The sequence below is a fragment of the Lygodium microphyllum genome, chromosome 15 (genome assembly GCF_053477565.2).
Source record: "Lygodium microphyllum isolate KBCC chromosome 15, Lygodium_microphyllum_v1.1.10, whole genome shotgun sequence".
Classification (NCBI taxonomy): Eukaryota; Viridiplantae; Streptophyta; class Polypodiopsida; order Schizaeales; family Lygodiaceae; genus Lygodium; species Lygodium microphyllum.
Window position 1 is genome coordinate 142691052 of NC_141149.1, and position 23794 is coordinate 142714845.

Here is a 23794-nt window from a genome sequence, read left to right on the forward strand (position 1 = left end):
CGGAAGACAACATTTCCTTCCTGCGCATATATGTACGCATGGAATCTTGTGATGTAGTAGGCACAGTATTCTCCATGCCAGCAACAACCCTGTTGCCTTTTTTTGCACGTACTTCAACCCAATCAGTGGCACGGGAATCCAGACCCAAAACCTGTTGTTTACCTTTGGCCAGAACTTGGGGCGGGTGGATAGTATCCAGCGTCGGAGCATCACACACCATATCTTCCATGGACGGCGCCACATGGCCAACATCTGAAGTGTGTTGCTGCTCCGGGCATTCGGCCATAAAATGCCCCAACTGTCCACAGGAAAAGCAATGTCCTGCAAAATTGCCCCATTTCAAACGAAAGTGTAACGGATTCATGCCAGAGCAATTGAGGCGTAACCAAGCAAGCCTTTTCCTTGCAGTGTCCCATAACATACACAAGCGGTTGCGATTCACTGCCCTGAGACTGGGAGGGACCAGAACAGTGCCCACAGCGGCCATAGCATCCTTCAATAGTGGCCAGTAAACAGCCGGACAATTTTCCACTTCTACCCACACAGGGCATTCACGTTGCAGCAGACGCTGAAAATCTGCCATTGGGCGCCATGGAACCACATGAACCAACCGGCGATCAAAAAACAAAGGCAGTTTAGACAGGACAGCAGCACGGTGCGTCTCAGATTTCAACAGGACCTCAAAAAAACCTCGGGACCCAACAAAAATCTCTTCAACACATTCCCCTTGTAGCAGACTGTGCAGCCACTGGCGAATACGGGAAAGCAGCGGGATTCGACCAGTGAAGAAGAGTATCACGGCGCGATCATAAAACACCGAAAAGGAGCGCAGGACACTTTTTGGGTCCACGGTGGCTTCCGGAACATCGTCAGGTGCAGAGTCAGAAAAGACTTCCTGATTATGTTGAACATAATCGCCAAGCAGAGTGTTGGCAAATTCCAGCAAATGCTCCCAGTCAACATCCTGAGAGTCCACAGAATCCGAAGCAACCTGAGCATAGGAACGATCCTGATGAACACCTATCTCTTCCGAAGTATGCTTGGTACGTTTACCCGCAGGCTAGATGTCAGGACCAGGGGGCATCTCTTCGGTGCACGGAACCATATCCTCAGGTTCCTCAGCATCAGAATCCGGGCCAAGTGCTGCCACCGTTTGGTCTATGAAATCCAGATCCAAACCAGCCATCGTGTATCACGATCTGATCTCGAAGGAGGACTGACGCACAGTGCAGATCGCTGTCTGCTGAGTTAGATATCTGTACCCCTGTACGCTGGTTTCTCACACGGCGGAGGACGACCCTCTACTGTATCACAGAATTCTTTCTGTTGTGCCCGAAACCTAGAAGAGGTGAAGTCTGCAGTGCAGCCGCCTGAGTGGTGGGGCAGCTTCTAGCTGTAACCTGTAAGCCCAGGCAACCTGGACCTGAAACAGTCCCCTCTTTGCTGCTGAGTGCCGATCGATTCAAGGTAAATGCAAACCCTGCATGCCTTCTTGTGCGCAGATGTGGCCCTGATAGGGGCGGCCGTTCGACAGGAAATCAATCGCGGGGGCCAGAGGCTATCGACGACGGTAGGGTTTCCGCCGCGAGGAGCTTATGGCTCTCCGACCTGCTGCATGCAGTCTGTCTGCTTATTTCCTGCTCCTGACGAGGCCCTCTCTCCTCTTCTGGCAGGTCGGATCAGAGACGCGAGCTTACGGGGCAAACAGCCTGCCCTGCACGCTGCAGGAACAGGCGACAGGAGGCTGAGATGCCTGCTGGTGGTACACAGGTCCCAGCCCCACGGGAGCACAGGGGGCGCAGGGCAGGTAGGAAGCGCTGGGCACAAACGAGTAGGGTGTGGCTCTCTCTCTCTCTCTCTCTCTCTCTCTCTCTCATTCCTTCTGCACGCTGGGCCGAACAGGACTTGCGCAACCCTGAGGGAAGATCTCAGGTTGCTGCACTGTTTTTTTTTTTTTTTTTTTTCGTAAAAGGTAATTATATTAATTACGAAAAAAATACTGGATTACAAGATACATGATGACACAAAGCCATCATGTGAAGAGGTTCTCTCTTTCTCTCTCTCTCTCTTTTCTCTGATTACAAGATACACGAGGGCCCTAGGCCAACGTGTGGGGAAGCCTCGTAGTAATGCACTGAAAAAGTTACACCAATCATGGCAACGACCCAGAGGCAATTGCCATATGCCACGGATGCAAATCCTCTCGAGGGAGCAAGTCGGAGTGTCGGATGATATCCAGCTGCCAATGCAAGAGCCCTTTAAGCCTGGCAATATGTCGGGGTACATTAGAGGCCGAATCAAAGAGAAAAGCATTGCGCGTTGTCCAAATGTGCCAGCATCCCCAATATCTGAAAAAGTGAAATAAGATCTTCTCATGCAACTGTGGCGGTGCGGAATACATCGGGCGCACAAAAACCCAATCGAAAGGAGTTAGCGAGGATCCCACCACCGCGCGCCAAATGTGCGACAAGAGTGACCAGATATTCTTGGCGAGCGGGTAAGAGAGAAAACGATGTCGGGCCGATTCCGCCGGTGTGGTACAGAAGAAACAATTGCCATTCGAGATGCGACGCTTGGCAAGGGCCGAGGCCAGAGGAAGACCACCAATCATTACCCGCCAAAGAAAAACCTTGCATTAGAAAGGTGTCTTATTTTGCCAGCCCTCCATCAGCGTTTTGTGCCACCATGACAGCGATTTCCGCAGTCCCCAAACAGTGTTAGCTTTCTCTCCCAGCCATTGGTAATCTTGAACAAGAAGATGATACACCTGATTAGTGGAGGCCTTTTCCAGACTCAGGCGGCCTGCAAGATCCCAGTCCTGCCAAGGGCGATCCACCGTCAAGGCAGGAAAGGGTTGCCGATCCTGAAGCTTCGACGAAAGCAGCTCCCACAAATCACGGTATCCACGCGGGATCTTAAAGAGTCGCCGAGCAGTCCGAAATGAGACGAGGACATTGCGAGTAGCAAGGGTAGCATCCGCAACCGACATCACACCTAAACGGGCCATGCGATTAAATCTTGGTCTGAGTTGATGTTTATCTTCCCATGAAAGGAGTCTCGATACTGCCAACAATTCCAGCTGAAAGGAATTAGTCTGCAAGCGGTCCCCCACTAGGTGCCAGCGGGCCTTTTGGAGCACTACTTTCCAAGAGGCGACCAAGTGCAGTAACAACGAGGAAGAGGGACTGGAAACACGAGAGTCAGCATTAAGGACATGCCACCAGGAAGCCCGAAGCCGTGTGTTGCCATGGCGGAGCCCGCTGTCCTCAAGAAAATAACGGGCTATGATGGACCAAGGGTGGTGATCCACACACATGGCACGAAAAAGGGACCAACGGAGAGCTAACATATGAGTGTGTGCATCCAAAATCGCTCCGCCACCCATGCGCTTAGGGGTACATGCGTGTGACCAAGAAATCCAGGAAATGCCGGCCTGCAGTGAGTCCTTCTTCCATAGCATGAAACGGATGGGCTGAGTGAGGGCCTTCAAAGTAGTAGGAGTCCATGGCAACAATGGCAGGAAATACGTTAGCATTGGAAGCATGATTGTCTGGGCCACTTTGAGGCGGACATGGAATGGCCACGCTTGCGACTTCCAATACATAAACTTTGCTGCCAATTTTTGTGAAATCCACTCCAGCAGGGCTTTTGGCCGTACATCCACCCCCAATGGGTATCCAAGATGCCTGACAATGGAGCCACGGGAAACCACCCGGCCTTGCCAGCCTAAGGACTGCAAATCAGGCTCCGTACAACTGAGAAGGGCTGACTTAAGGGCATTGATGCGAAGCCCAGAGGCCTGACCAAAGAGTGTCCAAACATCTAATGCCCTTCGAATGTTGTCCCTGTCCGCCTGCAAAATCATAAAGGTGTCATCCGCCAAAGATTGGCTAACGAAGTGCTGACCCAACGGAAGAGACAGACCGGCCAGCTGGGCAGAGGCTGCCATGGAGGATAACATTGAAAGGACCGGGTGAGTCGCCAGGGCAAAGAAGAGAGGGCTCAAAGGACAACCCTGTCGGACCGAGCATGCAAGGACAAATGGCTCTGTAACTCCACCATTAAGCATAACTCTGGAGGAAGCCTCAGCACTAATGGTGTAGATCAATCGGGACATTCGGGTACCAAAGCCCATAGCCGACATGAGGTTTGCAATGAAAGACCAGTCCACATAATCAAATGCCTTTTCCAAGTCCAATTGGATCAATACCACTTCCTGACCGGAGTGCCGCGCATAGTCAATGGCCATTTGCACATTTAAGATATTATGCAGAATGTTGCGGCCCTTAATGAAACCATATTGGAGAGGATGCACAATAGCTGGAAGGTGCTTGTGGAGCCGATTCGCCAGCACTTTGGAGTAGATTTTATACATGGAGCCCATCAACGAGATTGGTCGCCAGTGTTGCAACTTTGACGGCGAAGGGACCTTTGGAATTAGTTTGATAAGGCCTTCTTTCCATGAGGAGGGCATGACCCCCGTTTCCCACACCTGCTGAAACATGGCCACCAATGGCTTCGCCAACTGCGTGGCCGAGGTCTAAAAGAATTCATTAGTGAGACCATCCCAGCCAGGGCTTTTATCATTCAGCAGGTGCAACAAAACATCCATAACCTCGTCCTCGCAAATATCCGTCTCCAAAGCGGCTTGCATATCAACTGGAACCTGCTGGCGGACCAGATGATAGAAGACCGCACGGGCATGCGTAACCTGGCCAGAAGGCGAGGAAGAGGAACCAAGAAGATCCATAAAATAGTTTCTGCACATAGTGACAATGGTCTGTGGATCCGTGACCATGCGACCTTCTGAATCCTGGAGTCTGGTCATATTTTCGCGGGGCGGAGATGCATGCAAGGCGCGAAAGAACTTATGAGACTGGCAGGTGCTATCTTGCATTGTGTCCATCAAGTTGTGCAGCTTGGCCTGTTGATAAGATTTCAACTGAAACACTTGAATAAGATGGGCCAACCGCCTCTCCAGAGACAGCAGAAAATCATCATCAGGGGAATCCAGGAGCAAGGAACGGACCAAGGCCAGTAAGTCTTCGGCTGTTTTCTCTCTCTCTCTCTCTCTCTCTCTCTCGTTCCTTCTGCACGGTGGGCCGAACAGAACTTGCGCAGCCCCGAGGAAAGATCTCAGGTTGCTGCGCACAGGGCAAGGAAGCGCGCCCACTGTACAGGGCAAGTCGCCAGGGCCAGACCTCGATGTTCAGCCGTCACTCGCCAGACCTCGATGTTCAGCCATCGCGCCTCTCTCTCTCTCTCTCTCTCTCTCTCTCTCTCTCTCTCGTAGTGCGTGTGCGCATGCACGTGTGCATGTGTGTGTGTGCACACAAATCACTGTCCAAGCCCAGTATCCTTTCCCCACTAGTAGCACCTTCTTAAGTAATTCCATGGCAATTACTTCAATAGTCATGGCTTTGTTCAATATTGCATTTGCATTATAAATTTCCTGGCAGATAGTTGATGGCTATAAATTTATAGCTGGTTCTGTGCAAGATTGAATTGGCATTATGACTTAGAAGGTAGTTGCAAGTAGTTTTGTGGCTATGCTTGCAATTTTGGCGCTAGCTTTGTATAAGCTTGCATTTGCATGATGACTTTCTTAGCAAAGAGAGAACTAGGTCCAGCAAGGTTGTATTGAAGTAGTCACTACTACAACACAACAAATCCTTCTCTATGTAGTCATTGAAGCAATCCAGCAAAGTATGTCACGTTTGTTATGTGTTTGGTGCATTTACTGTACATTAGAATTGAGAAACAAGCTTCTTTATCATAAGTGGTTTCAAGGGTGCCAAGGAGATGAGATTAAAAGAGAGTCTAGATATTTGTCACAGTTGTGGACATCAAGCTGACAATTGTGTAAGGCATAATTGTGCATTGGTGAATGTGCATAGGTTGGGCATCCCAACTTGGATGAAAAATGATAAGAGAAGCCTACATAAGTTCTTTCTATGGAAGCACAAGATTGACACCTAGAGCTAAGCACCCAGCCTAGATGACCACACTCTTAAGTTCATGTGGCATATAAAATATTTCAATTCTTGGCACCAGGTAGGGGGGGCATTTCGAAGGACTGGGTCTCATCTGTGAGAAGATCACTTGATCAGAGTGTGTGATTTGTTCAAAAGGCTGAGCAGATAGCTTGATCAGAGGGTATAATTTGATCAAAAGGCTTTTGAACCCAAGTTTCTTAAAGTTTATTGCCTTCTTCAATAAGAAGAGAGAGTACTGAGATAGTCTTTCTATACTTAATAAATTAATTGCCTCCTAATCATTCTCAGATGGACAGGCTTTTTATACAGTCCAGTTGTTGATTAAGAGTGGCAACTGTGGTGACATGCTCTGTGGTGAATCGACTAAACTATTATCGAGTCAAAAAAAATCTCTCTTGAAAAATACTTCAAGGTTCCTAACTGCTGAAGCATCTAGCCCCGGGCGAAAGCTATTAAAACGTTATGGTTTGTTCTCTACTAATAATTATCCAAAAATAGAGTTACACTTTCCCATTCCAAGCACGAGGCAGGATATTTGAGATTACCAATGGACTTTTCCACCTGATTTTGGTAGCTGCCTCTAAGAAAAATGTGAATAGGGCATACAAGGTGCCCCTAAGCACCTCTAGATCATCCTCAATAGAAAGGGTTGTGTCATCAACAGGCTTTGCATCAAACATCTCAACATGTGGCCAAAGAGCCAAGAGTGCTTGCTGAATGCATGTTTTGAAGACCAAAGGTATGGTACAAAAATATACAATACGAAATAGTACCTTACGATTTTATATGGTAGGGTACAATATTAGTACGAAAAGAAAAATTACCTCGGTTTTTAAAAAAAAGCTATAAATGATAGAACACATGTTTTAAGGTGAAAATAGCAATGCCATTACTAAATAAGAATCAAGATGAATACATGATGTTAAAAGCCAAAATTAGCATATGCTAGGTCCTAGTAGTCACATCTGCAACATGCAGTACAACGAAATACATCAAACATGGATCATAGATCATAGGTAGGAATCAAGAGTGGATACAATCATATAGAAAAGAGAGAGGCCTATGATGAGCCATCACTATCATCATCATCATCATCATAACTATTTGGAGTGCTTATCAAGAGAGTCTGAAGATGAGTAATCAACATTGAGTGGTGAGACCCTTCATACTCATTCTGATTGATGAAGTTACCATCATCATCAAATGATGGCTCCCTAGGCAATGGCTATGTATGCAAAGGAGGCATGGGATGAGAGCTACTAGAGTCCCCCTGGCATGTCTGCAAGGCACTTGAACCACCCCTCATCGATGTTGAAGGGTGTAGAATGACCATGCCCCTACGACCACCTACTCGAATTCCTTGTGCTCATACCCCTCTCATATGTCTGCAAACCACTTGAACTACCCTTGATCGATGTCCAAGGATGCAGACTGAACCCCTACTACCACCTACCCGAAGTCCTTGCCCACCAACACACTAACTATGAATGTAACGAGTGTCATAAGGTCAAAACAACAAATTAAAACTTGACCTATCATTTGAAATTTATGAATCATGATTCATGGTTAAGTGTTTACTTGCTTTGGACCACCCATGCTCGTCATGATCCTCATGATGCATAAGCAAATGCGGCAAGAGACTAGTTGCTTTTATTGTCATATGCTAAGCTGATTCCGAATCTATATGTGAATGAGAGAATATACACTCCATTTTTTGTCACACGTACCCAAAGAGCAATTCTAAGAAAAGAGTCTCATGGCAAAGGGATGAAGAGTCTCTAGTGTGCATCCAAAATTCTGCCACCAAAAGAGAGGCCTATTAGTGACTCTCTCCTCCAACAAGTGGCATAAACAAATGCCACAGGCCCTCTCTCATCTGTGTAGCATCCTAGCTCCTCTAACACTACGTTGCAGTCATCCATGGGAACCACACGAGTGAAATATGCAAGCTGGTTTAGACAATGCTTTCTATCATCCATGACCGCTCGCCATTTGTAGGACAGATATACGAATGTTGCAAAACCACGGATGGCCCATCTCCTCTCTTCTATCTCTAGAAGATGTGCATGTTGTGTCACTATGATTAGCGTGCAAGCATGTGCCTCCACCAATGTCGATTTAAGGAAGTGTAGTGACAAGACAACCCATGGTGAACCCCTTGCAATCGCTCGTACGCAACAGCCTATAAAAGGGAGTCACAACAATAACAATGGCATGGACTTTTTGCCAAAATTGCTTGTTAAGACATAGGCATTGAATGACTTTGGCCCTTTTTGTCTCGTGCTTCTTCCACTCATTCCATAGAGTGGACACCATTGTTTGGCATAGGGGAGACCATACCTCATGAATGCGTTTCAAGAACAACCACGTGTAAGCAAACTGAATTGAAGAAGGCTCCTTTAATTCAACTGCCCACACAACCATAGGAAACTTAACCTCAAGCAAACGGCCATGCACTGACAATTAAGTGCATTGTTGGTAACAACCTGCACCACATTTGAGGGGCCCATCTGCAACCACAAATTATAGTTTACACACACACACACACACACAAGGAGAGAGAGAGAGAGAGAAAATGGCCCATTCTTGCTCAAACTCCCGTTCCTGCTCGAACCCTACCCTAGCACACCTATTGCACCCAGTCGCAAGTAGCCCAACCCTGCTCTGCGACCTGTGCCTAGCCTTGCATTTGAGAGAGAGGGCAAATAAGGATTAGCTACGCCCTTTCGACTGCCCATCGTCTTGCTAAACTATCATGTGCCACCTGGTGCTGGGTACTTGCTATAGCTCCTCGTGACAGAGTGTGTCTTGACAAACTTGCAACAAGGGGCAGAAAGAAGTTCTTGCTCGCTGGGTGATGGATAATCTGCAGGTGACAAATGGTATCGATATGACTTTTCTTGACCAGCAAATAGAGAATGGGAATGACCAAGTCCTGTCGGACTCAGATAGCGATTCACTAGCTAAGGATTCTGGGTGGCGTATTGGCACCAACACCCATGGCTACTTATGAGGAAGTCTCGAATGCAGGTGTATCTTTAACTGATGCAAGTGACTTTCTCCTCCTCTAGTGGATCCCCCTCTCATCTTGTTGAGAATCTTGTCTATGATGTTTTGAGGGATTTCTTTGCATGGAGCAAACTCACTCTAGTGGGGTCTTGGAAAGATGTTGGAGAAGTCAGCTCTCAACACTTGTGTACCGCTTCTTGCAATATTTGCATGTCCATTGGTGGGAGTTGAACTTGTTTGTGTGCTTCTCGACATGCATGGCATGGAAATTGAAGGGCTCATGCTTCTCACATGTCATAATACCGTGAGAGAGAGAGGGGGAGAGAGAGAGAGAGAGAGAAAGAGAGAGCTGAAAGAAGAAAAGATTGGGAGACCTTAATAGGCCTTGTGGAATCAAGCACATGCCACCAAAGCATAAATAACCATGCTACCATGAGATATGCCTATCTTTTCTATGAAAAATTCAGCAATATCTAACCAAGGATGACTCTGTATACATAGAGCTTGCAAAAGGGTTAGCCTCAAAGTAGCCATATGTAAGTTAACATCCAACAAAGCTGCATCCCCCATTCTTCTAGGAGTAGTCGCATGCTGCCACGAAATCCACACCTGTCTCAAACAATTGCCTTTTTTTTTCCACAACATGAATCTGATAGGCTGAACCTATTCCGAAAGGGACTTCTTAGTCAAGGGAAACAATGGCAAAAAGAACGAAATCATACTGATCATAATGCATTGAGCAACTTTTAGTCTGACAGGTAGAGCTCAGCTTTGATTGAGATTTCTAGTACATGAACCTATCATAAATCCGAGAGGCCATCCAATCGAGTAAGGCACAGGGAGCTACCTCCACACCAATAGCATATCCCAAGTGTCTAGTTATATTTCCCCATGGAATCACAATTCCATTCCAGCCCAAGGCCTGCAGATCATTCTTTGTACAGGAGAGTAGAGTAGATTTATGAGTGTTAATATGAAGACTCGATGCCAAAGAAAAAAGATTCCACGCCACCATTGCCTGATTAACATTAGTGTGATCAGCCTTGAGGAACATAAAAGAATCATCCGCCAAAGATTGACCCACAAGATGGGCACCACAGGGAAGAGATAAGCCAACTATCTCGTCTTGATCAGCCAACTTATCCAACAGTGAGAGCATTGGGTGGGTGACTAATGCAAACAGCAAAGGTCTGACAGGGCAGCCTTGCCAAAGAGACCGAGATAAGGCAATTCCCTCCGCGATCCCTCCATTAAGTGCAATACGAGCCACGGCACCTTGACTAATGGTATCAACCAAAAAAATCATGCGAGGGCCGAATCCCGCTGTAGACATTAATTGCCGCAAAAATGACCAACTATCATGAATATACTCTTGTTCACAAAAGAGAGAGAGAGAGAGAGAGAGAGAGAGAGAGAGAGAGAGAGAGAGAGAGAGCTATTCTAGGCTTTCTGTGAGGGAAGGCAACCTTGGTCTTTGACTGCCAAGTTTTTAATTTAGACTCGGGGTATTAAGCTTGGGAACACTAGGATTTTTGCCTCATCGTGGCACGTGGTTAACGCTGAACCACCTTTCCATCTTAAGTCTTCCATGCTGTTAAATCATTTGGTCCACTCTTGGAGATGGGTCCTTGTTATTCCTTCTTGGCACCCACCTCCGGATCGAGAGGCAACAAATTCTCTGAGAGCCGAAGTGCTGGCTATTTCAAAGCTTCTCTCCTAGCAAGGCACATAAGAACAAAGGCTGATGTTGTTTAGGATGGCATGCCTGGGACTAGTCACTATTGTTGATGCTCTTCTCCTTGCCAATGGGGCTTTTATGTCCTTTAGATCAATTCGAGGCTACTTTCTATGGAACCAAAGGTTTCTTACTTACTCAGTGGTATAGAAGGTTTAGTCACTACTATTGGCCATTTGGTTCCGAGTGGTTGGGCTATCGATGCTTTCACAAGGGATAGTGTCTTTGAAGTTTGGACATCCTAGGTTTAGAGATTTGATGCAAACTGATATGAAAGTACTCTTTCACTTCTTATGCTTCTGGGGTTGTTCACATATATGGAGCACAAGGAATGCATTCATCTTTGATGTTTCATTGGGGATGTTGAGTTATGTAGTCTGCTTTAAAGGACTTCTTCATTGGCAGCCCCGACTTGATTGATCAATGTTAGCAAATATTCTCCCTAGATAGGATTTGCCTTCTTGGCATGCTACACTTTCTTCTACCCCCCTCTAGTCACTCTACTTCCTTTGCACTTGAATGTGTTGTCTCATTTTATGCATGATGGCCTAGAGCCATCCTGTATCTTATAATCAAGTAATTTTGTACTTTTTTCATAAATAATACAATCGTCTATTACGCGAGAGAGAGAGAGAGAGGCATTGCCATGATCCATACATAGAACACACAAGAGTACAAAATATTGTGATTTTGATCCCAAATTTGAGCTCATAAGGCCCAAAACCTTCAAAATGACCATAAACATGACCTAGTTTAGTTCTAGATAGAGCTATCTTAATTGTCTATGGTAGATGAGGACATTGCAAATTTATGGGAGTTGGGAATCAAATGCATGCACCTCTGCTCACAATCAGTAGCTTTAACGAGCTCAGCTACACTCTTGACCTCATCTCCAAATAAAGTTTTTGGGATGCAAGTGCAGGCCATGCCATAGCTCAAAAAGTTGCTTCCCTATGACTATATTGGAGTACAAAGATATTGAAAAAAAGAAACTTCTCATTCATGAATATGAAAGAAATAACATGAATGTCTATGTTAGATGATTTTTAAAAGATAACATTTGAAGAGGCTATGAGCTCAAGGTTGGTCTACTTTAGAGCAAACCATCCCAAAGCATGGAATCTTGGGTCAAGCAGAGCAAGTCTATGAGCATGGGGATGGTTTGCTTGTAGACCTGCTCATAAACCTACTTGGGGCAAGGCACGTCTACGAGCTTTGGCATGGACTCCCTTTCAATAATGCAAATTCTTAAGAAGAAGTTATGCTAAACCATAAGCTCCAATCAGATTCTAGAGCTTGTAGACTTGCCTTGGACCTACGAATGACCCAAGTAAGTCATCTTGCAACTCGTAGATTTACCTTGGCCTTAGCCAACAAGTCTACAAGCTCTGGCATGGTCCTCATTAGGGTAGACCATCTTGGAGCTTTTAGACTTGCCTTGGTCCCACTAGGTTGATGAGCTTTAGCATGGTCTCCTATAGGGCAAACCATCCCAAAGCTTGCAAATCTTCCTTGCTCCATGCAGGTCTATAGGCTTTAGCATGGTCCAGTCTATAGTAGATTATCTCGCGGCTTGTAAACCTACCTTGCACCACATGGGTCTACGAGCTTTGTTATGGTGCTCTCAGAGTGAACCATCCCAAAGCTCGTAGATGTAGCTTGGATCCAAGGCAAGTGTAAGAGCTTTGGGATAGTTGGACCTAGGCAAGTTTATGAGCTCTAGCATGGTCCTATAGCGGGACCATCCCTAAGGTTGTAAATGTGCCTTTCCACCAACCATGTGTATGAGCTATGGGATGGTTTGCTCTAGAGTGCACCATCCTAGAGCTTGTAGACTTGCCCTTCCCTAACGAAGTCTACAAGTTTTTGGACTTGCCTTACCCTAGGTAGATACGAGAGCTTCGGCATGGTCTGCTCTTGAGGGGGCCATCGTGAGCCTCGTAGACTTGCCTTGTCCTAGGCAAGTCTATGAGCTCTAGCATGGTCCGCTCTAGAGCATGCTATCCTAAAGCTTTTCTTGTCGTTTCTGCTACATAGAATTGCCATTTTCGATCCCCCTCCCCCTTTTTTTTGACTTTTCAACACATTCTTTGCAGGCCTTTTTAGGCAATTTTGCCCTACGTTTTTGAGCCCCCACGTGAAAAAACGAGAGCCCCGATTTGAAAATTGCTGCAGCCTGCGCATGCTCGTTTCTCAAATGCTGCCGGCAGCCATGGGCTCTGCACACACCTGCGTTTTGGCCTTCTCTCTCTCTCTCTCTCTCTCTCTCTCTCTCTCTCTCTCTCTAGACTCTCACACACAGTGCACACACAATCGTGGGCAATGGAGTCTCAGCCTTGGCACTTGCAAGTCTCTCTCTCTCTCTCTCTCACACACACACACATGCGCGCGCGCGACCCAGCAAACTCAGGATTCCGGTGGGATTCGGGAATAATCAACATGCCAAAGGATCAAGCATGGAGTCATGTCACAGTGCTCCAAGCTTACGGAGGTGGTGGTGGCTCCAAGCAGTGGCAATGCAATTATTGCGGCATTCAAAGAGGAGGGGCAGCCACAAGGATCAAAGATCATCTTGCCCATGTGCCCAATAAAGACATTGGTCCATGTGAACATGTGCTTGCTGATGTTAAGGCTTCCATGGAGCATTGATTCCCCCTTTTCCCCTTCAAAGGTTTGGAGACAATCAAAGAGGTTTCCTTTTGCTACTCTATCTAGGACTGGAGTAGACTTGCCGCCACAGGCAAGATGATCATGGTCCCATGAGCTTCAAGTGGTTTCATGCACGTTTCCATGGTAGATGGTAGAGTGTAGTAGGTTACTTTGATACTAATGAAACACCCATATCATATCAAATGAACCTACTCATTGGACATGATATACATATAAAAGTGTACCATGGAAGTATAGAAGAATGGTTATCAAGCCCACCACTCTGCCATAAAACCAATATAAACTATGCCTTAAGCTTTGGGCTAGTAGCGGGGCATAGTCACAAGGAATGACAATTCTTGGCCAGTCACATTTTTGTTCTATGTCAAGATGTTTGTTCCCATGCATAATTGCCAAAAAACCTGTTTCATAGGGTTAGGAAATTCATTTCATACTTAATCATTTAATAAATGCTATTTGAAACCCTTAAGAGAGGAAAACTCTATCCTAAAAAAAGTTTTTCACTTTTGTAATTAACACTTGCCATGGATTCCTTAGATACAATGACATGGATATAATTAATAATGTGTATTGGTTTATTTGCCATCCAGGATTCTTCTACAGGCAAAGTGGATGATAGTCATGGATAATGAATCATAATGCAAGTAAATATTGATGTTATGCTGAATGTTTGTTTGTATGGTACAAAATGACGAATCATCATCAATGTGTGTTTGCTATGTCATATGAGTTGTCTTCTGTATGGATATGAAGTAACATAGTTTTTTTCCATCTTGAAGGAAGCCCATTTTTTACGTTTTTAGTGAAACATATGAGATCATTCCTCCGTTTTTAGAAAGCCCTGGCAACTATGGTCCTGTTTTGAAGGAAGCCCATTTTTGACGTTTTTAGTGAAACGTATGAGATCATTCCTCCTGTTTTAGAAACCCCTGGCAACTATGGTCCTTTTGTTATTAAGACCCCCAAAGGGTCTAGATCCAAAACCAATGGGCCTAGAAGTCATTTGTATAGGAATTCTAGGGCTGTTCGTGCAGTGGTCTGAGTGGTCAAGGCTGCTGTGTCTCATCCAAGTTGTTCAAAAATTTAGCACAAGCTTTATGGCTTCCACAATGACATCCTAGTCATCTAGTGTAGGTACAGATGATGACAATTGCAGGCCCAGGCTTGAAGGCTCACAGGCTGTACCTGGAGAGCTGACAATGGTGGAGCCATGCTGGACGTCCCACCAGATGAATTGCATAACCTTGACAGGTTATGCACTACCAGCAGGGCATACCTTTTTGTTCCTTAAGAGTGTAACACATTTTTTGATGCTTGATCCTTCAATTCTTACTTAGCATAATGAAATGCATTAGCATGGCCTGTTTAACGAAAAGTTTGGAGCTTTTCCATGGGAGCTAACAAGTAGGTTTAATTGTTCAATTCTTACTAAGCATAATTAAATTCATTGTCCTATTTTGTTTAGTAAAAGTTGGAGCTTTGCCATGTGAGCTAATGATTTTTGTATAGCAGGTAAAAGCACATCCTTTCTTTAAAGATATAAGCTGGGACAACCTTGCAAGACAGAAGGTACATCTTTTATTAATCAGGAAAAGAACTTCCTGGATGCAAAATCTATAAAGCCAGCTGGAGTAAATGGAGTGTCCATCTGGTTGCAGGCTGCTTTTGTTCCAAGTCCTGAAAGTGTTGAAGATACCAGCTATTTCACCTCTAGACACTTGGAAGGATACTCTCACTTATCCCCTCAGTTTGGAGATTCAAGTGATTGCTCAACAAGTTCTTCAAGTACCAGTTCATTGAGGGCGATACTGAACGAAGGGGTATGAGCAACTGTACTTTGATGTGTGCACATGTTTTTGGAAAATGACAGTGGCAGACCACTCTAGGTGTTGTTAATTTGATATGTTTTGTGCTCGACTTGGATAAGATCTTTATGTGAAATGATATCTGTATCAGGCTCTGTACCATGTAGACTTCTTTTTTTTCGTGAAGATAATTGAATTAAGTAGTAAATATTTACATGAGACCATCAGGTCAACATTCTCACTGTATCTCTTACATGCTATTACATCAGACCATCAGTCTCTCTCACACTGTCACTGTAGAAATTTACAAGATGTGAGCAGGCTTCTCAGAACAACGTATTACATAACCAATTCTAATAAATCAGACAGAAAGAACAGCGGGAGTAGAGCGAACAATCGCCAGCCAGGGAGCAGCAATGTCCAGAAGGACCAGGTCTGCTGACAACATAGAAGTGATTTGCCATAAGACCAATCCACGCACACAGACCACATGCCCATGGATGCCCGATGCCAAATCAAAAATAAAGGCATTGCGAGTACGCCATATGTGCCACAGGGCTGTCCATCTAAGAAAATGGAACAGGTAGGAACAATCTCAAGACAAAGAGGGCATAGAGGACATATTTCCCATAATCCATGAACGAACAAGTATGCGGTGCTGGCACACCAAGAACCACACGGGGGAAATGAAATTCCAAATTTGTCTCGCCACAGGGCAAGAGACAAAGAGGTGAAGCAATGTCTCATCGCAGGTAGTACAGAAACACAGCGGCCTGCAGAGATCTTTTGGGCACGGAGCACTTCTGCCGTTGAAAGACCCCCAATGAGCAGCCTCCACATGAACACTTTACCCTAATATGGAACCTTAGACTTCCAAAGCTGATAAATGTTTCTTGCCACTTCTTTTTGCTATCCCTGAGATGCCAAAACTTATTAACCTTCCGCGTGACCCATCTTTTAGCTTCCACCATCTAATGATATATCTGATTTGCTAACCTTTTCTGAAAATCATCAGGAAGCACAAACTTCCAGTCAGGCATGGATGCAATGGTTGTAACACAGGCAAAGGAGAGAACCTCTGAAGACAATCTTGTATTGATGACCAAATCTCCTTCTATCCACGAGGCACCCTAAAGTACTCACGAATACATCTAAAGGCGGGGCTGCCCCGGAACAACCCCATCACAGACTGTCTTCAACCCTAACCTAGCCATCCGATCAAACTTATCTCGTTGCAAATCCTTGTGTGGCCGATCGAACAACCTTGAGGAAGCCAATATTTCTTCTTGCAGCAAATTTTCCTCCTTACGAATATCCGAAGCACGCCAGACAGCAAAACGAAGTATCTCCTACCATGAAGCAATTAAATGAGAAAGCAGAAAAGATTGGGAGACCTTTATGGGCCTCGTAGAATTAAGTGCATGCCACCAAGAAGCATGAATAATTGTGCTTCCATGAGAGATGCCAGTCTTTTCTATGAAGAATTTGGCAATATCTGACCAAGGATGACACTGAATTCATAGACTCTGCAAAAGAGACAGCCTCAAAGTGGCCATATGCAAATTAACATCCAACAAAGCTGCACCCCCCATCCTTTTCAGAGTGGTCACATACTGCTAGGAGATCCATACTTGCCCCAAACGATTGCCTTTTTTTTTCCACAGCATAAATCTGATAGGCTGGACCAATTCCAAAAGGGACTTCTTAGTCCAACGCAACAACGGCAGAAAGAACGAAATCATACTGATCATTTTGCATTGAGCCACTTTTAGTCTAACATGAATAGGCCAACTCTGAGATTTCCAATACATGAACCTGTCATGGATTCGAGATGCCATCCAATCCAACAAAGCATGAGGAGCAACCCCCACACCAATAGGATATCCCAGGTGTCTAGTTATATTGCCCCTCGGGATCAAAAATTCCATTGCATCCCAAGGCCTGCAGCTCATTCTCCGTACAGGAGAGAAAGATGGATTTCTGAGTATTAATGTGAAGACCCGATGCCAAAGCAAAAAGGTTCCAGGCCATCATTGCCTGATTGACATTAATAGGATCCGCCTTGAGGAACATAAAAGAATCATTTGCCAGAGATTGGCCCACCAGCTAATCACCGCCAGGAAGAGATAAGCCAACTATCTCACCTTGACCTGCCAACTTATCCAATAAAGAGAGCATCGGGTGAGTTACCAAAGCAAACAGCAAGGGGCTGAGTGGACAGCCTTGCGGAAGAGACTGAGATAAGGCAATTTCCTCCGTAATCCCTCCATTAAGAGCAATATGGGCCACAGCATCATGACTAATGGTATCAACTAGAGAAATCATACATGGTCAAAATCCATTGTAGACATTAATTGCCGCAAAATTGACCAACTAACATGATCAAATGCCTTCTCAATATCCAGTTGAAGCATAACAACCTGCTGGCTAGAAGCTTTGGCATAATCGATTCCTAGCTGGACATTCAAAATGTTGTGCATTATATTCCGACCTTTAATGAAACTGTATTGATGTGGATGAATGAGGTGCTGAAATACATTCTGCAATGTGTTGGCAATGATCTTAGAGAAGATTTTACATAACGATCCCATAACTGAAATGGGTCTCCATTCTTTCAAAGAGGACGGAGAGGGAACTTTGGGCAACAACCTAATGACTACAATCTTCCAATCTGAAGGCATCATACCCGAGTTCCACACCTGTTAACACAATCGAGTTAATGGGTTCTTAAGCAGTTGCACATTGGCTGAAAACAACTCATTAGAAAGCCCATCCCAGCCTAGACTTATTCTTCGAGGCAAGTGAGATAGCACTTCTTCCACTTCCTCTTCAGAAATATCAGCCTCCATTAGATTCACCCATTCTGGTGCGACCTGATTACTAACCATGCCACAAATGTATGTTCGAGCAGAGAGAACGACGTCTGTAAGGATCTCTTGCGGACCCAACAAGGCCCTATAAATGTCTACAGTCATCCGAATAATGGAGGCAAGATCAATCACCATATCACCTTGCCCATCCTTTAAGCGCACAATATTTTCCCACGCATATTTCTAATACAGACGAGCAAAAAATTGATGAGTTTGACTATTGTTATCATGTAAAGCTTTGGCTCTGGCTAACAGTTTGTATTTTGCATACTCCTCTTCCTGAAGAGATTGGACCCTACCTTTCAGCCATTCAATGCAAGTGAGCAAGTCATCATCGGAATCCCTAGTCTAACACAAAGCCAAGGAATGGGCTAAAAAAGCTTGAGCATGTTGCAATTCAGCTTGAAACAAGGAAGCATGCTGAATACCATATTGTCGAGATAAGGCTCACGCATTATTCCTAAAAACCGCCCATGCTTCCATTCCTGTAGATAGAACCTTCAAGCTAAAAGAAGTTATCAGGTGTTGAACATCTACCAAAAACTGATTTTGCTTCAAAAAAGATTGATTAAACCGAAGAGGCAAATGGGCAAGGAGAACCTTGAATGCATGAACAGGTCTGTGGCTCATTTCCAGGACCAAAGGGGAATGATCTGACAGAACATGTTGTCTTTCCATCCGCATTACAATTACTGCAGGAAGAAAGAAGTCACTTTGGCAGATGTAGATTCTATCCAGTCTGGCCCAAGTATTTGGATGCTGAAAAGAGCGATAAGTATATCCAGCTTGTGATGGATACATCCAAGACCACATGTCTTGTTTCAAAGATGCCACTACAAAAGCATCCCAAGCTTGCCGCTCAGGACCATCCATAACCAAATGTGGAGGTCGCCTGATCTACAGAAACACATGCATTAAAGTCACCCATAACAAAGCCTTAACGAGCCAAGGCAATGCAGTGCAGGTCATCCCAAAGCTGAGAACGATCCCTTGCATTAGAAGGAGCATATATGCCTACAATCCACAGAACCTCCCCCTCATAACATATTTCCAGGTTCAGAAATCGGCCGCGGGTATCTTGAGAAACCAATGCTGGTTGCAAGGAGGATTTGATAGCCAACATAACTCTTGATTTGTATAGAGCGCAACCACTAAATAAGACCGCATAATCATCAGAAGATCCAGCCAAAGAATGTTGTTTGTGCTCCACAGCACAAAAAACATCCCAAGTTCCAGCAAGCATAACTTTCCACCACCAATACTGCTTGTTGCCCGAAGAAATACCTTTTACATTCCACAAAGCAAGTTTCATGATCAATCAAAAAATAAGAAAAACTACTAAACCTTCACTTTCCCTTTCCCTTTTACATCTATAGCCTTGGCAGCTTGGAATCTCTCCATTTCAATACGTATAACATCTACAAGATCTACTCTCTGCAGACCCGCAATCGAAGCTCGGGAAGGCAACTGCCATTGCTGGGAGCAGAAAACGTCTCGAGGAGGCACAAGCCTTCCATGAGCATCGAATTGCAAGGCTGAATCATAAGTCCTTTTAACTTCCACTGTTGGGGTACGCAAAGATTTGAGGTTTCATATAAGAACCCTACCTCTGCATTAGAAGGTTTGAGTGATTGGGGGCGGCGAAGGATGGGCAGGAATCAATCCAAAATCTTGCCTAGCATTACGACGAACCACAATGACCCAAGAATCCTCTCGAGGAGACAAATTCCGCCCTATCACAGTCGAAGGACGCTCCCCACCCTCGTGAGGGTCATTCTACTTGCCTTCCTCACGACCTTGTTGGGGAAGGTGCTATGGATCAAGTACTGTTTGCTGAAACATGTGCTGAGGGTGGTGGTCTTGCATTTCCATATCTTAATCCATAGGGCCGTGCACTACCTCCGTATTTTTGTCGCATTCCGAAACGAAATGGCCCAACTAACCGCATCTGAAACAGTGTCCTACAAAAGTACCCCAAATCTTTATTAGTGTGTTTTCTAGGCATCTCAAGACTAGGGTATGAAGACACCATATCAGATTTTTATTGGCACATCAAACCCTCTAAATTTAGATGACTAAAACACACATGTCGAAGTTTTGCATCTAAAATTGCTTGGGAATTTACCTGCATGTGCCATGTCTTCCCTAGATTTATCATAGTTATTGAGCTTATATAGCCCACGACATAGTGAACTAGATGAAATAATTGTTTCTCCATAAGAGAGATCAAGAACTATACATCTGTCATCAACAAACTTCACAATCAAGCCAATCTTAGCAAGTTCAAAAATTGACTATAAATTCTTGTTGATCTTTGGTACATACGAAGCATCTGTAATTAAGAAAGTACTAGCATTAACAATAGTCAACACAATTTTTTCAACTCCTTTCATATAATGAAGAGTTATTGGCACATGTCACAATACTACCCTTAACCGGCATGCTCAAGAAAAGTGAACAGACTATGTAAAGAAGTAATATGTTTAGGGGCACGTTTTTTGAAACCCCACATATTTGAATCCACAAGAGATATACAAGAATCATGTTAAGAAGGGTCATAATTACACATTAAATTCCCACTCCGTATCTTGCACAACATTTGCAGATTTTCACTTAGAATTAGAGGCATCTCTAACAAGCATACTAGCCTCTTCCCTCTTAGTATCGGTTACAACCATTTTAGGATTGTCCTTAATTACATGATCTTTTGTTTTACAATAATTGCAAATGTTTAACTCTCTTTTTTCTTCTCATTCTTATCAACCTTCTTTGTTTGAAGAGCATTTGTAAATTTTTGTTGACTAGCAGAATATAAGATTTTTCTTCACCTTTTTGACTAGCCACAAAAGCTTGGTCCGCAACACACATAATGGACTTGTTTTACTTGGATTGTTCTTTCTTGCAACAAAACGGAAACCAACTCATGACAAAGGATTCATATTGCCTTTCATCATGAAACAAAGCGCAAATGCAAAACTTTGATAAACCCCACATATGTCATAATGTCAAAACACAACGCCTATTCACCTATACGTGCATACACATGTAAGCAAGGCTTTTCTTGGGAGCTTTTTTTAAAATTAATGGAATTAGAATTAGTAGATGCATTTTTGCAATTCTAGAACATAGTTGCAAATACGATGAAATGGATTTTCAAATAAAGGTTATAGAGCTTGCAATATGTTTTAGGAACATATTGCTTTCAAATGCTTTGTGATGAATAGGGGCATTGTACATTATAGTCATTTGTAGTCTCATTCTCTACCTAGGATCTACACATGAATAGAAAGTCAAGTTCCATAGTGATTTGAATTTTGCTTTGGTTCTACAATTGATGTCAAGCTATCTTTTACATAGCCAATTCAGGTTATTTGTATCTATTATTGTAAACATGGGCTCTCCCTGTCTTTCCTCCTAACGAGGTTGGACGAATCGTCAGCAGCTGTTGGGAAGCACGAGCAGGCCTCCAGTTAAAGGTGTACAAGTATACACATTAAATCATTTGTTTTTAGTTCATAATCCACATAAGCTTATTCACCTTTGAACGACCAATGATTGTGATTTCTCACCCACATCAATGTGACAAGCAGAAATGCTTTTTGCATTTGTCGAAACATCAAGATATGGAAACACTGTTTTCCAGGAACGAAATGAGATTTCGTGCAACTCCTGTACTCTATAGCCTAAGAGCACACTCTCACACTAAGAACCTTAGGGCATGTCCAGACTCCACTGTGCAAGGGTACAGTGCCTTGATCAGCCACGATTACCTGCTGATCAGTCTCACTTGGCCTGACTAATGTGCTTTGTGAAATTTCTGTGTCCTTTTGGTAGTAGAAAATGATGTAGAAGCGTGAAGGGATGCTGTGGCACAGACAATGGGTCTGCAAGCGCCTATGTAGATGAGGGTGTACATCCTTCTCTGTAAATGCTTGTTTTACTTATGTTTGTATCTCTCCTGCTTTGTTGTACTTCAGTTTTCCCTCGACTTTTACAATTGTTCCTTTCAATTAATATCATATGACAGCTGTATCAGGGGCAACAATAGAGAAGTTAGTTTCTAACTTTCTTGTAACAGGATGATGAATGTGGGGAGCTTGCTGAATTTGAAAGCAGCCCTTCTGTGGAACAGACTTTCAGCAATTTCTCCTTCAAGGTATTATATTATCAATACAGGAAATATTTCAACTCTCTTAGGCCCTTACCTACTGGTCTGCTACCGAGCACATAATTAGATTCTGCTGCTAATTTGCATAAGGACTATCTGTGCATGTGCAGAATTTGTCGCAACTCGTCCATATGAATTATGACCTTCTTTCACAAACCGGAAGGGACTCTTCCAAGGGTCATTCTCGGAATCAATCAGCATCATGAATTTTTCTACTAATGGATGAATCCAGTCTAATGTAAATTATGTGCAAATACTGAACCGTTTCTTCTGACCACTGCCACACGTTGGAGCCACTCACTAGCAATCCAATTTTGACTCTGATATCCTTGTCAGCACTTGACCCAGTTGTGCACTGCCACTGGATTCAGTTGAGTGCAGTAGAGTGTATATTGGCCCTTAGTGAAAAGTAGAGTTTTTGGGGGCAAGTCCCTTACTGTAATGTACAGAACAGCATAGCATCAGCAAATGTATTTTTCCGATCGATGTACTGGATAAGTGTTCAGCAACTAGCAATTACAGCATCCGTTAAAAGTCCCCAAAAACTGGTGCGCTAGCTTTCAGAGGATGGTTGAGAAGATTCTGGAAAGTTACAGGACAGAAATACGCATGATCGTACGCATATGGGACATTTATGATGTAGCTCATTGTATACTTACTGGCAATGCGTGGAAGTATCTGGACTAACGCGTTCCTCCTGAGTGGAGGTAGCAGAATGCAGCTATATCATTACTCCTTACCACATTTAGATTATTGGCAATCACGAAAGGTAATTCTCAATCTACCACGGGATTGGTCTTGCTTCAACTAGTTTGGCAAAGGGCATCTCTCTCTCTCTCTCTCTCTCAATGTGCTTATTTCAACGAGGTTCCTTGGAAGTCGCTGGTCCAAAATGCAAAATGTTCCGTGGCGTAAATACACTATCAAGCTCAACGATCGGATCTTTTTTCTTTTGCTTGGAAGCACTCGCCAGACATGAATTAAAGGAGAAGATGACCAACACGCCCCTGAATTCTGTCAATTTGACAGCCATATAAGGGCGTCTATCAACTTTACAGCAACTTTGTAGCAAAAGGACACAGGAGTAACCTTGAGGATGTCCCGAAATTCTATGCTTAATGATTTGATTGCCAAATGCATTCATGCACAAGGCAGCCAGCATTTGAATTCAAGGTTTTTGATCATTAGCAAAATTTGTGCAATTAAGCCAATTTTCATGTTAGTACTCAAAGATGAATGTTAACAGCACTCAATCCACCCAGCAATTTCAGGGAGAAAACCTTTTCACAGGATAATCTAAAACGTCTAGAAATAGTATATGACACTGAAATCTCGCTCGGATAAAAAGTGGTACTAATTATTCACATTCACTCGAGCAAGTTAAGATTTCTTGAAATTGGCTTTGTAGGTTTGCAACCCATAGATAAGTTATGCTTCACAACTATTGGATTTTTTGTCATCATTTTTTCCAACAATCGCATTGCATTTATTGCAACCATTTTTTGCGCATTTGTTATAGCTTGATAGATTTAGGGCCTCTT

General features: G+C 44.0%; 1 protein-coding gene across 1 annotated transcript in view; it reads left to right on the forward strand.

Moving 5' to 3' along the window:
• Positions 1–23475, forward strand: part of LOC148025160 (putative serine/threonine protein kinase IREH1) — a 134808-nt gene extending 111333 nt beyond the window's left edge. The window contains exons 15-18 of the mRNA XM_087694915.1: positions 14923–14979; positions 15069–15230; positions 22164–22241; positions 22364–23475. Of these exons, the coding sequence (XP_087551041.1) occupies positions 14923–14979; positions 15069–15230; positions 22164–22241; positions 22364–22459 (393 nt within the window). The 3' untranslated portion in view covers positions 22460–23475. The remainder of the gene's footprint in view (positions 1–14922; positions 14980–15068; positions 15231–22163; positions 22242–22363) is intronic.
• The last annotated feature ends 319 nt before the right edge of the window (positions 23476–23794 follow it).